This window comes from Rhincodon typus, chromosome 10, assembly GCF_021869965.1.
Source record: "Rhincodon typus isolate 14 chromosome 10, sRhiTyp1.1, whole genome shotgun sequence".
Taxonomy (NCBI): domain Eukaryota; kingdom Metazoa; phylum Chordata; class Chondrichthyes; order Orectolobiformes; family Rhincodontidae; genus Rhincodon; species Rhincodon typus.
In genome coordinates, this window is record NC_063341.1 from 78,780,473 (window position 1) to 78,795,768 (window position 15,296).

The 15,296-nt window shown below is 44.4% G+C and overlaps 1 protein-coding gene across 1 annotated transcript in view; it reads right to left on the bottom strand.

The window, feature by feature from the left end:
* Nucleotides 1-14,726, bottom strand: part of msh4 (mutS homolog 4) — a 101,918-nt gene extending 87,192 nt beyond the window's left edge. The window contains exon 1 of the mRNA XM_048601569.1: nucleotides 14,519-14,726. Within this exon, the coding sequence (XP_048457526.1) occupies nucleotides 14,519-14,726 (208 nt within the window). The remainder of the gene's footprint in view (nucleotides 1-14,518) is intronic.
* Between the last annotated feature and the right edge of the window lie 570 nt (nucleotides 14,727-15,296).

The following is a 15,296-nucleotide window of genomic DNA, read 5'->3' on the forward strand; positions in this document are numbered from 1 at the left end:
CTTGGGGCAGGGGTGTGAGTGTGTGTGTGTGCACGTGTGTATGTGTGTGGGAATGGCAGGATTACGAGAAGAGATTGAGGAGACTGGGCCTGTATCTACTGGAGATTACAAGAATGAAAGGTCATTACGTTGAAGTATTAAATTACGACAGGGGTCAAGAGGCAGTTGAAAGAATGATGTTTCCCTCGGAAACACAATCTCAGATTAAGGGAAAACTGGAAGAACTGCTGATGCTATAAATTAGAAACAAAAACAGAAATTGCTGAAAATGCTCAGCAGGTCCGGCAGCATCTGTGAAGCAAAAAATCAACGTTAACGTTTTGGGTCTGGTGACCTTAATCTGAGGCTGTGTTTCCTAGTTTTAAATCAGAATCCCCAGCCTGGGAAACGTCATTCCTCAGAACCCTCCATCAGATTAAGAGGATTGCCATCTTGGACTAAGGACAGAGGAGGAATTTCTTCAGAATTTGCTATTCCAGAGGGCTGTGAAGGCTCAGTCACTTAGTAAAATCAAGACAAAAATTGATAGATGTCCAAATAATAAATAAAGGGTATATGGGTCTAGAAAATGGCAATGCAGCAGAAAACCAGCCACGATCTAGTTTAATGGGGGAGGAGGCACAATGGCCTATTGAGAGCTACAAGTTAGCCAGGAAGGACCTAAAGAGAGAGCTAAGAAGAGCCAGGAGGGGACATGAGAAGTCTTCAGCAGGTAGGATCAAGGAAAACCCTAAAGCTTTCTATAGGTATGTCAGGAATAAAAGAATGACGAGAGTAAGATTGGGGCCGGTCAAGGACAGTAGTGGGAAGTTCTGCGTGGAGTCCGAAGAGATAGGAGAGGTGCTAAATGAATATTTTTCGTCAGTATTCACACAGGAAAAAGACAATGTAGTCGAGGAGAATACTGAGATACAGTCTATTAGACTAGACGGGATTGAGGTTCATAAGGAGGAGGTGTTAGCAATTCTGGAAGGTGTGAAAATAGATAAGTCCCCTGGGCCGGATGGGATTTATCCTAGGATTCTCTGGGAAGCTAGAGAGGAGATTGCAGAGCTTTTGGCTTTGATCTTTATGTCGTCATTGTCTTCAGGAATAGTGCCAGAAGACTGGAGACTAGCAAATGTTGTCCCCTTGTTCAAGAAGGGGAGTAGAGACAACCCTGGTAATTATAGACCAGTGAGCCTTACTTCGGTTGTGGGTAAAGTGTTGGAAAGGATTATAAGAGATAGGATTTATAATCATCTAGAAAGGAATAATTTGATTAGGGATAGTCAACACGGTTTTGTGAAGGGCAGGTCGTGCCTCACAAACCTTATTGAGTTCTTTGAGAAGGCGACCAAACAGGTGGATGAGGGTAAAGCGGTTGATGTGGTGTATATGGATTTCAGTAACGCGTTTGATAAGGTTCCCCATGGTAGGCTATTGCAGAAAATACGGAGGCATGGGATTGAGGGTGATTTAGCGGTTTGGATCAGAAATTGGCTAGCTGTAAGAAGACAGAGGGTGGTGGTTGATGGGAAATGTTCATCCTGGAGTTCAGTTACTAGTGGTGTACCTCAAGGATCTGTTTTGGGGCCACTGCTGTTTGTCATTTTTATAAATGACCTGGATGAGGGCGTAGAAGGATGGGTTAGTAAATTTGCGGATGACACCAAAGTTGGTGGAGTTGTGGATAGTGCGGAAGGATGTTGCAGGTTACAGAGGGACATAGATAAGCTGCAGAGCTGGGCTGAGAGGTGGCAAATGGAGTTTAATGCGGAAAAGTGTGAGGTGATTCACTTTGGAAGGAGTAACAGGAATACAGAGTACTGGGCTAATGGTAAGATTCTTGGTAGTGTGGATGAGCAGAAAGATCTCGGTGTCCATGTGCATAGATCACTGAAAGTTGCCACCCAGGTTGATAGGGTTGTTAAGAAGGCGTACAGTATGCTCGGTTTTATTGGTAGAGGGATTGAGTTTCGGAGCCATGAGGTCATGTTGCAGCTGTACAAAACTCTGGTGCGGCCGCACTTGGAGTATTGCGTACAGTTCTGGTCACCGCATTATCGGAAGGATGTGGAAGCATTGGAAAGGGTGCAGAGGAGATTTACCAGGATGTTGCCTGGTATGGAGGGAAGGTCTTATGAGGAAAGGTTGAGGGTCTTGAGGCTGTTTTCATTAGAGAGAAGAAGGTTAAGAGGTGACTTGATAGAGACATACAACATGATCAGAGGATTAGATAGGGTGGAGAGTGGGAGCCTTTTTCCTCGGATGGTGATGGCTAGCACGAGGGGACATAGCTTTAAATTGAAGGGTGATAGATATAGGACAGATGTCAGAGGTAGGTTCTTTACTCAGAGAGTAGTAAGGGCGTGGAATGCCCTGCCTGCAAAAATAGTAGACTCGCCCACTTTAAGGGCATTTAAATGGTCATTGGATAAACATATGGATGATAATGGAATAGTTTAGGTTAGATGGGCTTCAGATTGGTTTCACAGGTCGGCGCAACATCGAGGGCCGAAGGGCCTGTACTGCGCTGTAATGTTCTATGTTCTATTTCTATTCTTATTTTCGCCTTCTCATAGCACTTTACAGTGAAGTATTTTTGAAGTGTCATCTCTGTACTATAATGGAGGAAACACAGCAGCCAATTTGTGCAGAGCAAGCTCTGGCATATGGAAATTAAATATATGACCAACTGACTGAGGAAGGGTCACCAGACCCGAAACATTAACTCTGATTTCTCGTCTGCTGAGTTTTTCCAGCAACATCTGTTTTTGTTTCTGATTTACAGCAACTGCAGTTCTTTCGGTTTTTATTAACCCAAAGACTCTGGTAATGTTCTCAGGACCTGGGTTTGAATCCTGTCATAACAGATGGTGGAATTTGAATTCAATAAATATCTGGAATTAGGAATCTAATGGTGATGATGATTGTCGGAAAAACCTATGGGGTTCACTAATGCCCTTCAGGTAAGGAAAACTGCTGTAATCAGCTGGTCTGGTCTACGTGTCTGGTCTCGTCTACAGAAATGTGGGTGACAGTTTAACTGCCCCTTGGCCAATTAGGGATGGGCAAAAAGTGCTGGCCTGGCCAGTGATGCCCACATCCCTTGTAGGAATAAAAAAAGATAATTTTTAGGTGTTATCAAGGGATAAATATTGCCAGAACAGGGATCTGTTCGTTTTTTTTTAACTATTTAGATGAATCTCACACATACCCCTGAAAGGGCAAACTGTCATCTTGGTTTGATACCTCATCTGAAAAACAGTGGGTGGTATCTTGCTGGACTCCTGAATCATAGAGTCTGGCAAGAAATGTGGCCAAATCGCCCAAGAAGTCCAGTGGAAGTGTATCTCAACATCAAGAATAATTCAACGCATCTTCTAACTAGATTCAAGGGGTCGAAGCAAGATTCTTGCGAGCTGCCTATGAGAGGGATTATTGCTTGTTCACAACCTTATTAACTGCAGATCTTGCATCATTAATAGGCAACTGCCATGAGCAAACAAAACACTGAGAACTCTCAACATGGAAATCAAAGTGAGGTATTTGGCGACTTCAGCTCACTGCTGGCTGCAAAAAGTCTCCATGTTGGTCACCATGCAATAGCATCTCAGAGCATGCTTCAAGGGCACTAGACACATGCACTTCATGTCCATACTGGCACGAGACATGTGTCACCCTCTTAGAACCCTCATGGCCCATCTCCAATCTTCTTATAGTATGCTTCTATAGTTCAATGCTGCACCTTGGGTGCAACGGATTCTACCGTTGCAATTGCTGCAATAAAGACACTTTATACATAGGGACATGTATTCAGCTCATGGACTGGACCAGGCTGAATCTCTTGCTCTCTTTGCCTCACCCTATTTGAGCCTACCTGAATGCTCACAGCATCTCTGCCTTGCCTTGTCTTGTCTTCTTGTGTCTTGGCCCTTAGCCAGAGATATCAGGGCCATGATACTGACCAATTGATTGCTTGATTTAATGTTATCACATGTACTGAGATACAGTGAAAAGTGTTGTTTTGCATGCTTTACAGGCAGATCATTCCAGACAGAGTGCATCAGGTTCACAGATCAGAGTGCAGAATACAATGTTACAGTTGCAAAGAAGGTGCAGAGAGAGAGAGAGATCAGAATTAACATTTCAGAGGTACATTAAAAGTCCGATAACAGTGGGAAAGAAGCTGTTCTTGAATCTATTCATACATGTATTCAAATGTTTATACCTTCTGCCCAACTGAAGAGGGTGGAAGAGAGTATAACTGGGATGGAAGGGGTCTTTGATTACGTTGGTTGCTTTCTCAAGGCAGTGGGAAGTATAGATAGAGTCAGTGGATGAAAGTCTGGTTTGCGTGACGGACTTGTGTTCACGACTCGCTGTAATTTCTCTTGGTCATGGGAAAAGCAGTTGCCAAACCATGCTGTGATACATCCAAATAGGATGCTTTGTCTCGTGCATCTATAAAAATTGCAAAGAGTCTTTGTGGAAATGCCAAATTTCCTTAGCCTCCTGAGGAAATAGAGACTTTGTTGTGCTTTCTTGACCGTCACATCGACACACATGGATTAGGACAGATTGTTGGTATCATCACTTCCAGAAACTTGACTTTATCGACCATCTCCACCTCAGCACCTTTGAATCAGACAGTGGTATGCCCTCCACTCCACCTCCTGAAGTCAATGATCAGCTCCTTCGTTTTGCTGACATCAAGAGAAATTGTCGCCTTTACACCACGCCACTAAGCACTCAATCTCTTTCCTGTATTCTGTCTCATCATCGTTTGAGATCCAACCTACAACAGTGGTCGCCAGCAAACATGTAAATTCAACCATACAGTTGTGCGTGTGTGAGGAGTACAGAGGTGAATATGCAGCCTTGCGGGGCACTTAAATTGAGGATTATGGTGGAGGACATGTTGTCTCCTACGCTTAATGATTGCAGTTTATGAGTCAGGAAGTCAAGGTTCCAGTTACAGATGGGGGTGATGAGACCTAGGTCTTGGAGTTTAAAGATGGAGGTTATTGGAATTATGGTGTTGAAGGTGGAACTGTAGTCAATAAGTAAGAGCCTGACATAGGTATCCCTGTTGTGCAGAAGTTCCAGGAATGAATGTAGGACGAGGGAGATGGTGTCTGCTATGGACCTGTTGCATCAATAGGTAAATTCACAAAGATCAAGGCAATTTCATAGGCTGGAGGCGACGTGACCCATGACTAACATCTCCGAGTCCTTCATAATTACAGAGGTCAGAGCTGCCAGTAGTCATTGAGGGACTCTATATGATTTTCCTTTGGGCGCTGGGATGATGGTGGTCACTTCAGATCGTAGTAAGGAGAGGTTAAAGCTCCACACAGGAAATGAGCGCATGGCCAGGGACTCCATTTGGCCCAGTTACTTTGTGTGGGTTCACTCTGCGGCACTGCCCGTGAGTAGAGGCGCAACCGAGTCTGTTGGGATAGGTGGCATTGTTTCACTGAACTTCTGTTCAAAGCGAGCACAGAATGTATTGAGCTCATCAGGTAATGATGTACTGTTGCCCACAACTGACTTCACTTTGTGGACCATTATGTCATATAAGCCTTGCCACAAATGATGGTGTCGATGTGGTTGGTATGGGTTTCAAGGTTAGTTTGGTATTGCCTCATGGTATCTCTGATGCCTCACGAAGGTCATACCTCGATTTCCTGTGTAGGTCAGTGTTGCAGTTTTGCGCCTCATATCTGGACTTCAGAAGAGGGGGAACCTCCCAGTTCACACATTGCTGTAGTGACTTGCTGTTTAATACAGACACAAATCTAGGAAGCATATCATTGTGGTCAGCAGTCCTTTCAGTACAAGAGGTGGCAGGTCATGTTACAGTTGTATAGGACTTTGGTTCAACCACATTTGGAATACTGCGTACAGTTCTGGTCGCCACATTACCAAAAGGATGTGGATGCTTTGGAGAGGGTGCAGAGGAGGTTCACCAGGATGTTGCCTGGTATGGAGGGCGCTAGATATGAAGGGAGGTTGAGTAGATTAGGATCATGTACATTAGAATGACGGAGGTTGAGGGGGAACCTGATTGAGGTCTACAAAATCATGAGCGGTATAGACAGGGTGTATAGCAAGAAGCTTTTTCCCCAGAGTCGGGGACTCAATTACTAGGGGTCACGATTTTAAGGTGAGAGGGAAAAAGTTTAAGGGAGATACGTCTGGAAAGTTCTTTACGCAGAGGGTGGTGGGTGCTTGGAACGCGTTGCCAGCGGAGGTGGTACAGGCAGGCATGAAAGTGTCATTTAAGATGTATCTAGACAGATACATGAATGGGCAGGGAACAGAGGGATACAGATCCTTGGAAAATAGGTGACAGGTTTAGATAGAGGATCTGGATCGGCGCAGGCTTGGAGGGCCGAAGGGCCTGTTCCTGCGCTGTAATTTTCTTTGTTCTTTGTTCCTCAATCAAGTCAAAGGAGAGTAGCTTTGATCAGGTTGTCCCAGCACAGTAAGTCAAAGGCAACCTCTAATATGATTCCAGGGGCTTGGACTGTCAGTAAGCTACTCAAAGGAATGAGGGTGAGGATCCTCTCCACATAAGGGTCAAACAGTCAAATGCTAGGCATACCATCACCTATCTTGATACTTTGTACACTACTGTCGACTGTTTTTCTTTTAGAATGAGAAAGAGACAATTATTAAGGGAGACGAAAGTGGGCGACTCATCTGTTCCTTTTGGTGCAGGGGAGGAACTCCAAGTGAGTGAGTAGGCAGCGCAGACAAAGTGCAGCGTTAGTCATGTCAGGGTTGCTGTCGGTCAGAGTAAGGGAAAACATTGAAGGCAATAGTGAGAATAGTCAAGCATTAGCCTTGGTGAGAAGTGGGTACAGTAGCAAAGGTAGACTGAGTATAATGTATCGTAGAGAAGAGGATGTCCAAACTTTATTCCTTTATTCAATCATGGGATGTGGGCGTCACTGACTAGTATTCAGCCAATCAACCTCCTCCAATGGTTCCCAGCATCATGCCAGTCTTCAGCCAATTTGGTTCGTACCACGTGACAAAGAAAGGGTGGAGACACTAGATACTGCAAAGGCAATGGACCCTGACAACATTCTGGCAATAGTATGAAGACATGTGCTCCAGAACCTTCACAACACAAGGCAAGTTGTTCCAGTACAGCTACAACACCGAATTCTACCCAACATTGTGGAAAATTGCCCAGGTATGTCTATCCTGTACACAAAAAGCAGGACAAATCCAATCTATGCAATTACCGCCCCATCAGTCTATATCATCACTGAAAACCTACTCTTAACGGCCTGGGATTATAAATTAATCAGAAACTCAACTGGGCTTGCCACATAAAATAGTGGCTGGAAGTGTAGATCAGAGGTTAAGAATATTGCGGTGAGTAACTCACTTCCTGACTCTCCAAACCCTGTCCATCATCTACAAGGAATTAGTCAGGAGTGTGATGGAACACTGGAAGAGTGCAGCTCCAACAACAATCAAGAAGCTTGACACCATCCAGGACAAAGTAGCCCACCTGACTGGCGGCACATCCATAAACATCCATAGTGCATCAGTGTGTACTGAGTGTCAATCTACAAGACCATAATAAGACCACAAGAAATAGGAACAGGAGTAGGCCATTCAGCCCGTTGAGCCTGCTCCAGCATTTAATAGGGTCATTGCTAATCCAACATTCCTCACAGCCACTTTCCAGCCATTTCCTCATAACCCTTGATTGCCTGACTCATCACAAATTTATCTGTCTCAGCCTTAAATATATACACAAGGGCTCTGCCCCAGAGCTCTCTGTGGCAAGGAGTTCCAAAGACTGTCAAAAATTCCTTCTCATTTCAGTCTTAAATTGGCACTTCTTAATTCTGAGACTATGCCCTCTGGTCCTAGACTCTCCCATGAGGGGAAAACATCCTCTCAGCATTTACCCTGTCAAGCCTCTTAAGAATCCAATATATTTCAATGAGATCACTTCTCATTCTTCTGAACTCCAAGTTGATTCCCAACCTGTTTAGGCTTTGCTCACAAAGCAATCCCTCCATAATCGGGAATCATCCTCGTGAACCTTCTCTGAACTGCCTCCAATGAAATTATATTGTTCTTTAAATAAGGAAGTAACACTTCACAGTACTCCCTATGGGGTCCCATCAGCACCCAGTATAGGTGCAGTAAGATTTCCCTATTGTTCTACTCCAAACTGCTTGAAAGAAGGGACTACATTCCATTAGCCTTCCTGATTACCTGCTGCACCTGTGTCCTAGCCTTCTGTGTTTCATGCATGAGTCCCCCAAAATCTTTGTGTTGCAGCCTTCTGCAGTTTTTCTAATACTCTTCTTTTGTTCTCCCTTCCAAAATGACCAACTTCACATTTTCACACATTACATACACTATTTGCCAACTTCTTCCCCGCTCACTTAACCTCTCTGATCCAAGGTGCACTGCAGAAATTTGCCCAAGATCCTGAGACAGCACCTTTCATACCCACGACCAATTTCACGTAAAAGGACAAGGGCAGCAGATACATCAGAACACCCCCACGTGCAAGTAGGCCTCCAAGCCATCAACCATCCTGACTTGGAAATATATCGCCATTGCTTCAGTGTTGCTGGGTCAAAATCCTGGAATTCCCTAACAGCATTGTGGATCCAACTACAGCGTGTGCACTGCAGTAGTTCAAGAAGGCAATCCCATTAGCGAATAAAAACTGTCAGGATCTTACATATTTCAATAAGCTCACCTCTCATTTTTCTAAGCTCCAATGGGTAAAGGTTTACCCTATTCAGCCTTTCTTTACAGCATAAGCTTTTCACGTTACTTATGAATGAAGTGAACCTGTTCTGAACTGCTTCTCATGTAATGGTATTCATTTCAAATAGTTACACAAAACAAAAGTGCTCCAGATGTGGTCTCATCAAGGCACTTACAGCAACATTTCACTTGTACTTCTCTCTATCTAGTCTATTACATTCACTGCTCACAACTCAGTCTTCTTTACATTGGCAAGATCAAACACTGACTGGGTGACTGTTGATTTGATTTGTTTTGACTTATTGTCACGTGTACCTAAGTACAGGGAAAAGCTTGGTTTGTGAGCAGTACCGGCAGATCATAGTAACCAAGGACGTACAGATCATTGGGTGTTTGGACAGAGCGAGGCATGCAGGTTACACTGCACAGGAGGTGCGCAAAGCAAGATCAACATTATTTAAAGTTAGACAGTCCGTTCATCAGACCAATAATGGCAGGGCAGAAGCTGTTCTTGAACCAGTTGGTGCATGTTCAAACTTCTGTATCTTCTGCCTGATGTAGGTGAGCATTACCAGAATGATGATGTTGGCAGCATTTCCATGGCAACAAGAAGTGTACACGGAGTCCATAGATATGTGTTTGGTTTCCGTGATGATCTGGGCTGTGCACACAACCTTCTACAGTTTCTTACGGTCCCAGGCAGAGCAGTTGCCATATCACGTCATTATGGACTCAGATAGTGTGCGGTCTACTGTTTATCTGTAAAAATTGGAGTGGGTCCTTGTGGACTTGCCGAATTTCCTGAGCCACCTGAGGAAGAAGAGGCACTGTTATGCCTTCTTGATCGTCGCATCTACACGTGAAGTCCCGGACAGATTGTCGGTTATCATCACTCCTAGGAACTTGACACTGGCAACCCTCTCTAACCTCAGTTCCATTGATGTAGATAGGGACGTGTTCGCCTCCTTTCTTTCTGAAATCAATTATCAGTTCTTTTGTTTTGCCGACATGGAGAGAGACGTTGTTGTCATTGCACCTGGCCACCAAACCATCTATCTCTTCCTGTATTCTGACTCATTGTTGTTTCATTTCTGTCCTACCACGGTCACGTCATCAGCAAACCTGTAGATGCCGTTCATTCGGAATTTGGATATACAGTCGTAGGTGTACCAGGAGTACAGTAAGGGGCTAACACACATCCTTGCAGGGGGGGCTCCAGTGTTGAGGGTTATCATGGAGGAAGTGCAGTTGTCTATCTTCACGGATTGACCAATTGCGGACTATGGGTCAGAAAGCTGAGGTTCCAGTTGCAGATGGCAGAGCCGAGACCTAGGTCTCGGAGTTTTGAGATCAGCCTGGAGGGGATAATAGTGTTGAAGGCGGAGCTGTAGTTGATGAGCAAGGCTGTAATATTGGTGCCCCTGTTATTTTCCAGAACACTTCCATTTAGTCTATAGGAATGACTTCAACTTTGCAATTGCTTGCCATTTCAATAAACCACCTGATTCTTTCACTAGCAATTCTGTCCTGAACCTTCTGCAGTGGTCCATCAAAGTGGAAAGCAAGCTTGATGAACAACAGCTCATTTTTCACTTAGGCACTTTACAGCGGTATTGTTTAATTCATTTGCAAGATGTGGGAGACACAGGCTGGCCTGCATTTATTGCCTGACCCTAGTTGCCCTTGAGAAGGTGGTGGTGAGCTGCCACCTCGAACTGTTGCATTCCACTCGCTTTATTGAAAATAACAAATCCAGCTGTGAAAAGCTGTACCATTTACCTGGCAAGCTGGGATACCCATATACCAACATATAAAGCACTTAAAAGGATGCAAGATTGAATTATTTTTAATTCATCAATGCGATGTGGGCACTGCCGACTTGGCCAGCATTTATTGCACATCCCTAGTTGTCCAGAAGATGGTGGTGAGCTGCCTGCTTGAATCGCTGCAGTTCTGTTCAGGAGTTTCAGAATTTTGATTTAGCAACAGTGTAGAAAGGCATTATAGTTTCAAGTCGGATGAGGTGTGATTAGCAAACGACCTTGTAGTTGAACGTGTTTCCGTGAGTCTACTGCCCTTGTCCTTCAAGGGTAGAGGTCACGGATTTGAAAGCTGCTGTTGGAGCAGTCTTGGTGAGTTGCTGCCTGTGTAGTGGTGATGAGGGGAATAAAAAGCGAATTTACTACATTGCCAATAATGGGTTACTTTGTCCTGTATCTTGATGAGCTTTGAGTGTAGTTGGAACTGCACTCATCCATGCAAATGGAGAGTATTCCAACACTCCTGACTCATGTTGTGGAAACGATGGACAGGCATTGAAAAGATGGGAAGTGAGTTATTCACTGGAGAATTTCTAAATGTTGTACCTCCCGATTGGTGAAAACTGCTCTTCTTCATCTATCATGGGATACGGATGCCGCTTTCCTGATCATCCCTACTTAGTCATGAATTGAGTGGGCTTGCTGGGCCATTTCAAAGACCAGTTAAGAGTCAAGCAAATTTCTGTGGTTCTGAAGTCACAAGACTGGGTAAGGATAGAAAATTTCCTTCCCCAAAAGGACATTAGTAAACCAGAAGGGCTTTAATAAAATTCAATGATAATTTTATGGTCACCAGCTGCAAGAGAAAAAAAAGTTAATATTTTGAGTCTGATATGACTCTTCTTCAGGACAAATATCAAAATCAAACAGCTGTCCATCTTCATTGAAATTTCAGGCTTTATATTACATGGGGTGTAAATAGCATTGGATGCCGTTCTTGGCTCATGGGTTCATGTGCTTGCATGAAATTATTGCTTGTGCCCTAATTTTATTAAAAATGGTGTAGAGGAAATGGAGCTATCTCAATATTTTGTGATTATATCTATCTGAAAGATATACTATTTTTCTGCATTTGTTCCATATAAAATATTATGATGCATAGTTAGTGACCAGGTTCAGTAGGGTGTGGTTTCAAAACAGTCTCTGTGGCTTAGTTTTTCCTCAATCATAATGTGGTCTGGAATCAAATCAAAGTTCAAGACATTAAGACAGTTTGCTAATCTAAACCATAGAAACACACAGTGCAGAAAGAGGCCATTCCACCCCAAGCTGATTCTTTGAAAAATACTACCCAGTTAATCCTATTCCTCTGCTCTTTCCCCACTTATTCAATTCTCTGCCTAAAATTATTATTGAATCTGCTTCCATCATGTTTTCAGGCAGCACATTCCAGATCACAACAATTTGCTGTATAAACAAATTCTCCTCACTCACCATTAAATTGGGTCCTCTGGTAGCTGAAAGTAGGAGCAAATTACTGCAGATGCTAGAATCTGTACTGAAAACAACAAATGCTGGAGATCACAACGAGTCAGACAGCATCCATGGAGAGACAGCAAGCTAACGTTGAGTCCAGATGACTCTTCATCAGAGCTGAAGTAAAGTGTGGAGGGTACAGCATTTATGCTATAGTTTGCGGGGAGGCACGGGGGTAGTGCAAGTAGGGTGCTGGTGGAGAAAAGATGTGGATTGTTCAGATTAAGTGATCGGAATCTGAGAATGGCAGAACAATGGTGTGTCTCCAGCCAGACTTGAAAGGGTAGTAACCGGGATGTTGGGAGTGGAGGACATGATAAGAAGCTAAAAGAAAGGGAAGAAATGGTTCACCAATTACAGGTGTTGAACTCAATATTCTCTATATTGAACTCAAGTCCAAAAGGCTGTAAAGTGCCTATTCTGAAGATGAGATGTTGTTGCTCCAGTTTGCGCTGTGATTCACAGGAACACTGCAGTATGTCGAGGGCAGACATGGCCATGCAAGCTGTGTTAAAATGACTGGCTATGGAAAAGTCGGGGTCCTGCGTGTGCACAGACCGGAGGTGTTCCGCAAAGTGGTCACCCAGTCCGCGCTTGGTTTCTCCAGTGTACAGTAGGCTACATAGGGTGCACTGAATACAATACACAAGATTGAAGGAGGTACAGGTGAAATGCTGCTTCACCTGGAAAGACTGTTTAGGCCCTTGGATGGTGAGCAGGGAAGAGGTGAAAGAAAGTGTTGCACCTTCTGCAGTTACATGGGAAGGTGCCGCAGAGAGGGGGGATGGTGTTGGTGGTTGTGGAATGGGGTAGGGTGTCCCAGATGGAACGATCCCTGCGAAATGCAGAAGGGGGAGCGAGGGGAAGATGTGTTTGCTGGTGGCGTTCAGCAGGAGTTGTCTTAAATGACAGAGAATGATCCTTTGAATGCAGAGGCTTGTGGGATGAAAAGTGAGGACAAGGGGAACCCGATTACGCTATTGAGAGTGATGGGAAAGGGCGAGGATGGAAGCATAGGTGTTAAGTCGGACGGGTTTGAGGGCCCTATTAATCACAGAGCATGGGAAACCACAGTCATCGAAGAAGCAAGCCAGGTCAGCAGCGCTGTTTTGGAAGATGGCATCATTCGAAAAGATGCAATGTAGGCAAAGGAACTGGGAGAATAGGATGGAGTCCTTGCAGCATGTGGGGTGTGACAAGCTGTAGTGAAGGTAGCCTCAGGAATCAGTGGCTTTGCAATGGATGGCAGTTTATTCCCTGAAATGGAGACAGATCTGAACATCAAGCCATTGTTGCCAGGAATGTCACCGATCTCATTACCTCTGGAGATCTTCCCTGCACAGCCACCCACCCCCACCCCCACCCCTGCCTCCCACCTAGTCGTCTCCCAACTCCGGATAGCGCACTTCTACCTCCTTCCCAAAGTCCACGAGCCAGACAGAGCCAGTAGGCCCAAAGAACCAGCCTGTTCCCGCCTCACTGAGTTCATTTCCTCCTACTTTGACACCATCCTCTCTCCACTTGTGCCCTGCCCACCTACGTCTGCAATTCCTCTCATGCTCTCCACCATATTGACAATTTCCAGTTCCCTGGCCCTAACTTCCTCCTGTTTACCAAGGATGTCCAATTTCTCTATAACTTCATTCCCCACCAGGAAAGTCTGAGAGCTCTCGGCTTCTTCGTCAACCAGAGGCCTGAACAATCCCCGTCCACAACCACTCTCCTCCGCGTGGTTGAACTTGTTCTCTCACTGAATTATTTCTCCTTTAATTCATCTCACTTCTGCCAAGTCAAAGGAGTGGCTATGGGCACCTGCATGGGGCACAGTTATGCATACTTCTTTTTGGGGTATGTGGAACGATCCTTATTCCAGTCTTACACTGACCCCGTCCCACAACTCTTTTCTCGATACATCAACAACTGCTTTGGTGCCACTTCGTGCTCCCACCAAGACCTTGAAAATTTCATTCATCTTGCCTCCAATTTCCACTCCTCTATAACTTTTAGATCGCCCATTTCCAAGACTTCTCTTCCTTTCCTTTATCTCTCTGTCTCCACTTCAGGGAATAAACTATTCACTGCCATCCAATACAAAGCCACTGATTCCCATAGCTATCTTCACTACAGCTTGTCACAGCCCCCATCCTGCAAGGACTCTATCCCATTTTCCCAGAGATAAAGAAATGCTGGGAGTTTGAAGTGGAAGAGTTGGAGATGGTAATAGGAGTGCTGATAGAGTTGAAGTAAAGTAGGATGGGATGGAACAGCGAGAAGCATGAATATTATCAATGACAGCTGAATGGGCTGCTTCTGTGTTGTAAATTCAATGGAATTCGTCAAAAGACCTTCTATTAAAAGGCTCTATCATTCACTCTACGTTTTTGTTTTGATAACAATTCTAATTAAAAAGTTGCAATGAACTACTGAGAAAGAATATATTTAAACTGTTCTTTGATGAAATATAAAAATAATTATCAGTGAACCTGAGTGACCAGTTTGGGGAGTACGAAGTTTGCAGGGGGGTCTTGCATTGCGACTGCTGCTGGTAGTGGACGCAGGCGTCTTCCCTATTCTGGTATCATCATAACCCTTCAGTGAAGAACTGCTCTGTGCCGAGGCGGACGGAAACAGGTTTTGGTTCCCTATGTTAGAACTTTTATCACCAAAATATGATTCTGCCAAAACAAACATCAAGATGGATTGTAATGAATAAAATATCTACTAACTTGAAGTAAATTTTTTTTTCTTTATTCATTGATGGGATGAGGGCGTTGCTGACCAGGCAGCATTTATTGCCCACCCCTAACTGCCCAGAGGGAAGTTATGAGGCAACCACATTGTTGTGGGTCTGGAGTCACGTGTAGGCCAGACCAGGTAAGGATGGCAGTTTCCTTCCCTGAAGGACATTAGTGAACCAGATGGATTTTTCCGACAATCGACAATGGATTCACGGTCATCATTAAATTCCTAATTCCAGATATTTTATTGAATTCAAATTCCACCATCTGCCATGGTGGGATTCGAACCTGGGATTCCAGAACGTTATCTGGGTCTCCGGATTAACAATCCAGCGATAATGTCACTAGGCCATCACCTCCCTTTTGCAGCCATAGAGGTCTATGGTACAATAAAAGCCCTTCAGCGGATCAATCAAGGCCTTTTTCCTAGGATAGGTGAGTCTAAAACCAGAAGGCATAGGTTTAAGGTGAGAGGGGAAAGATTCAAAAAGGACCTGAGGGTTAACTCTTTCGTGCAACAGGT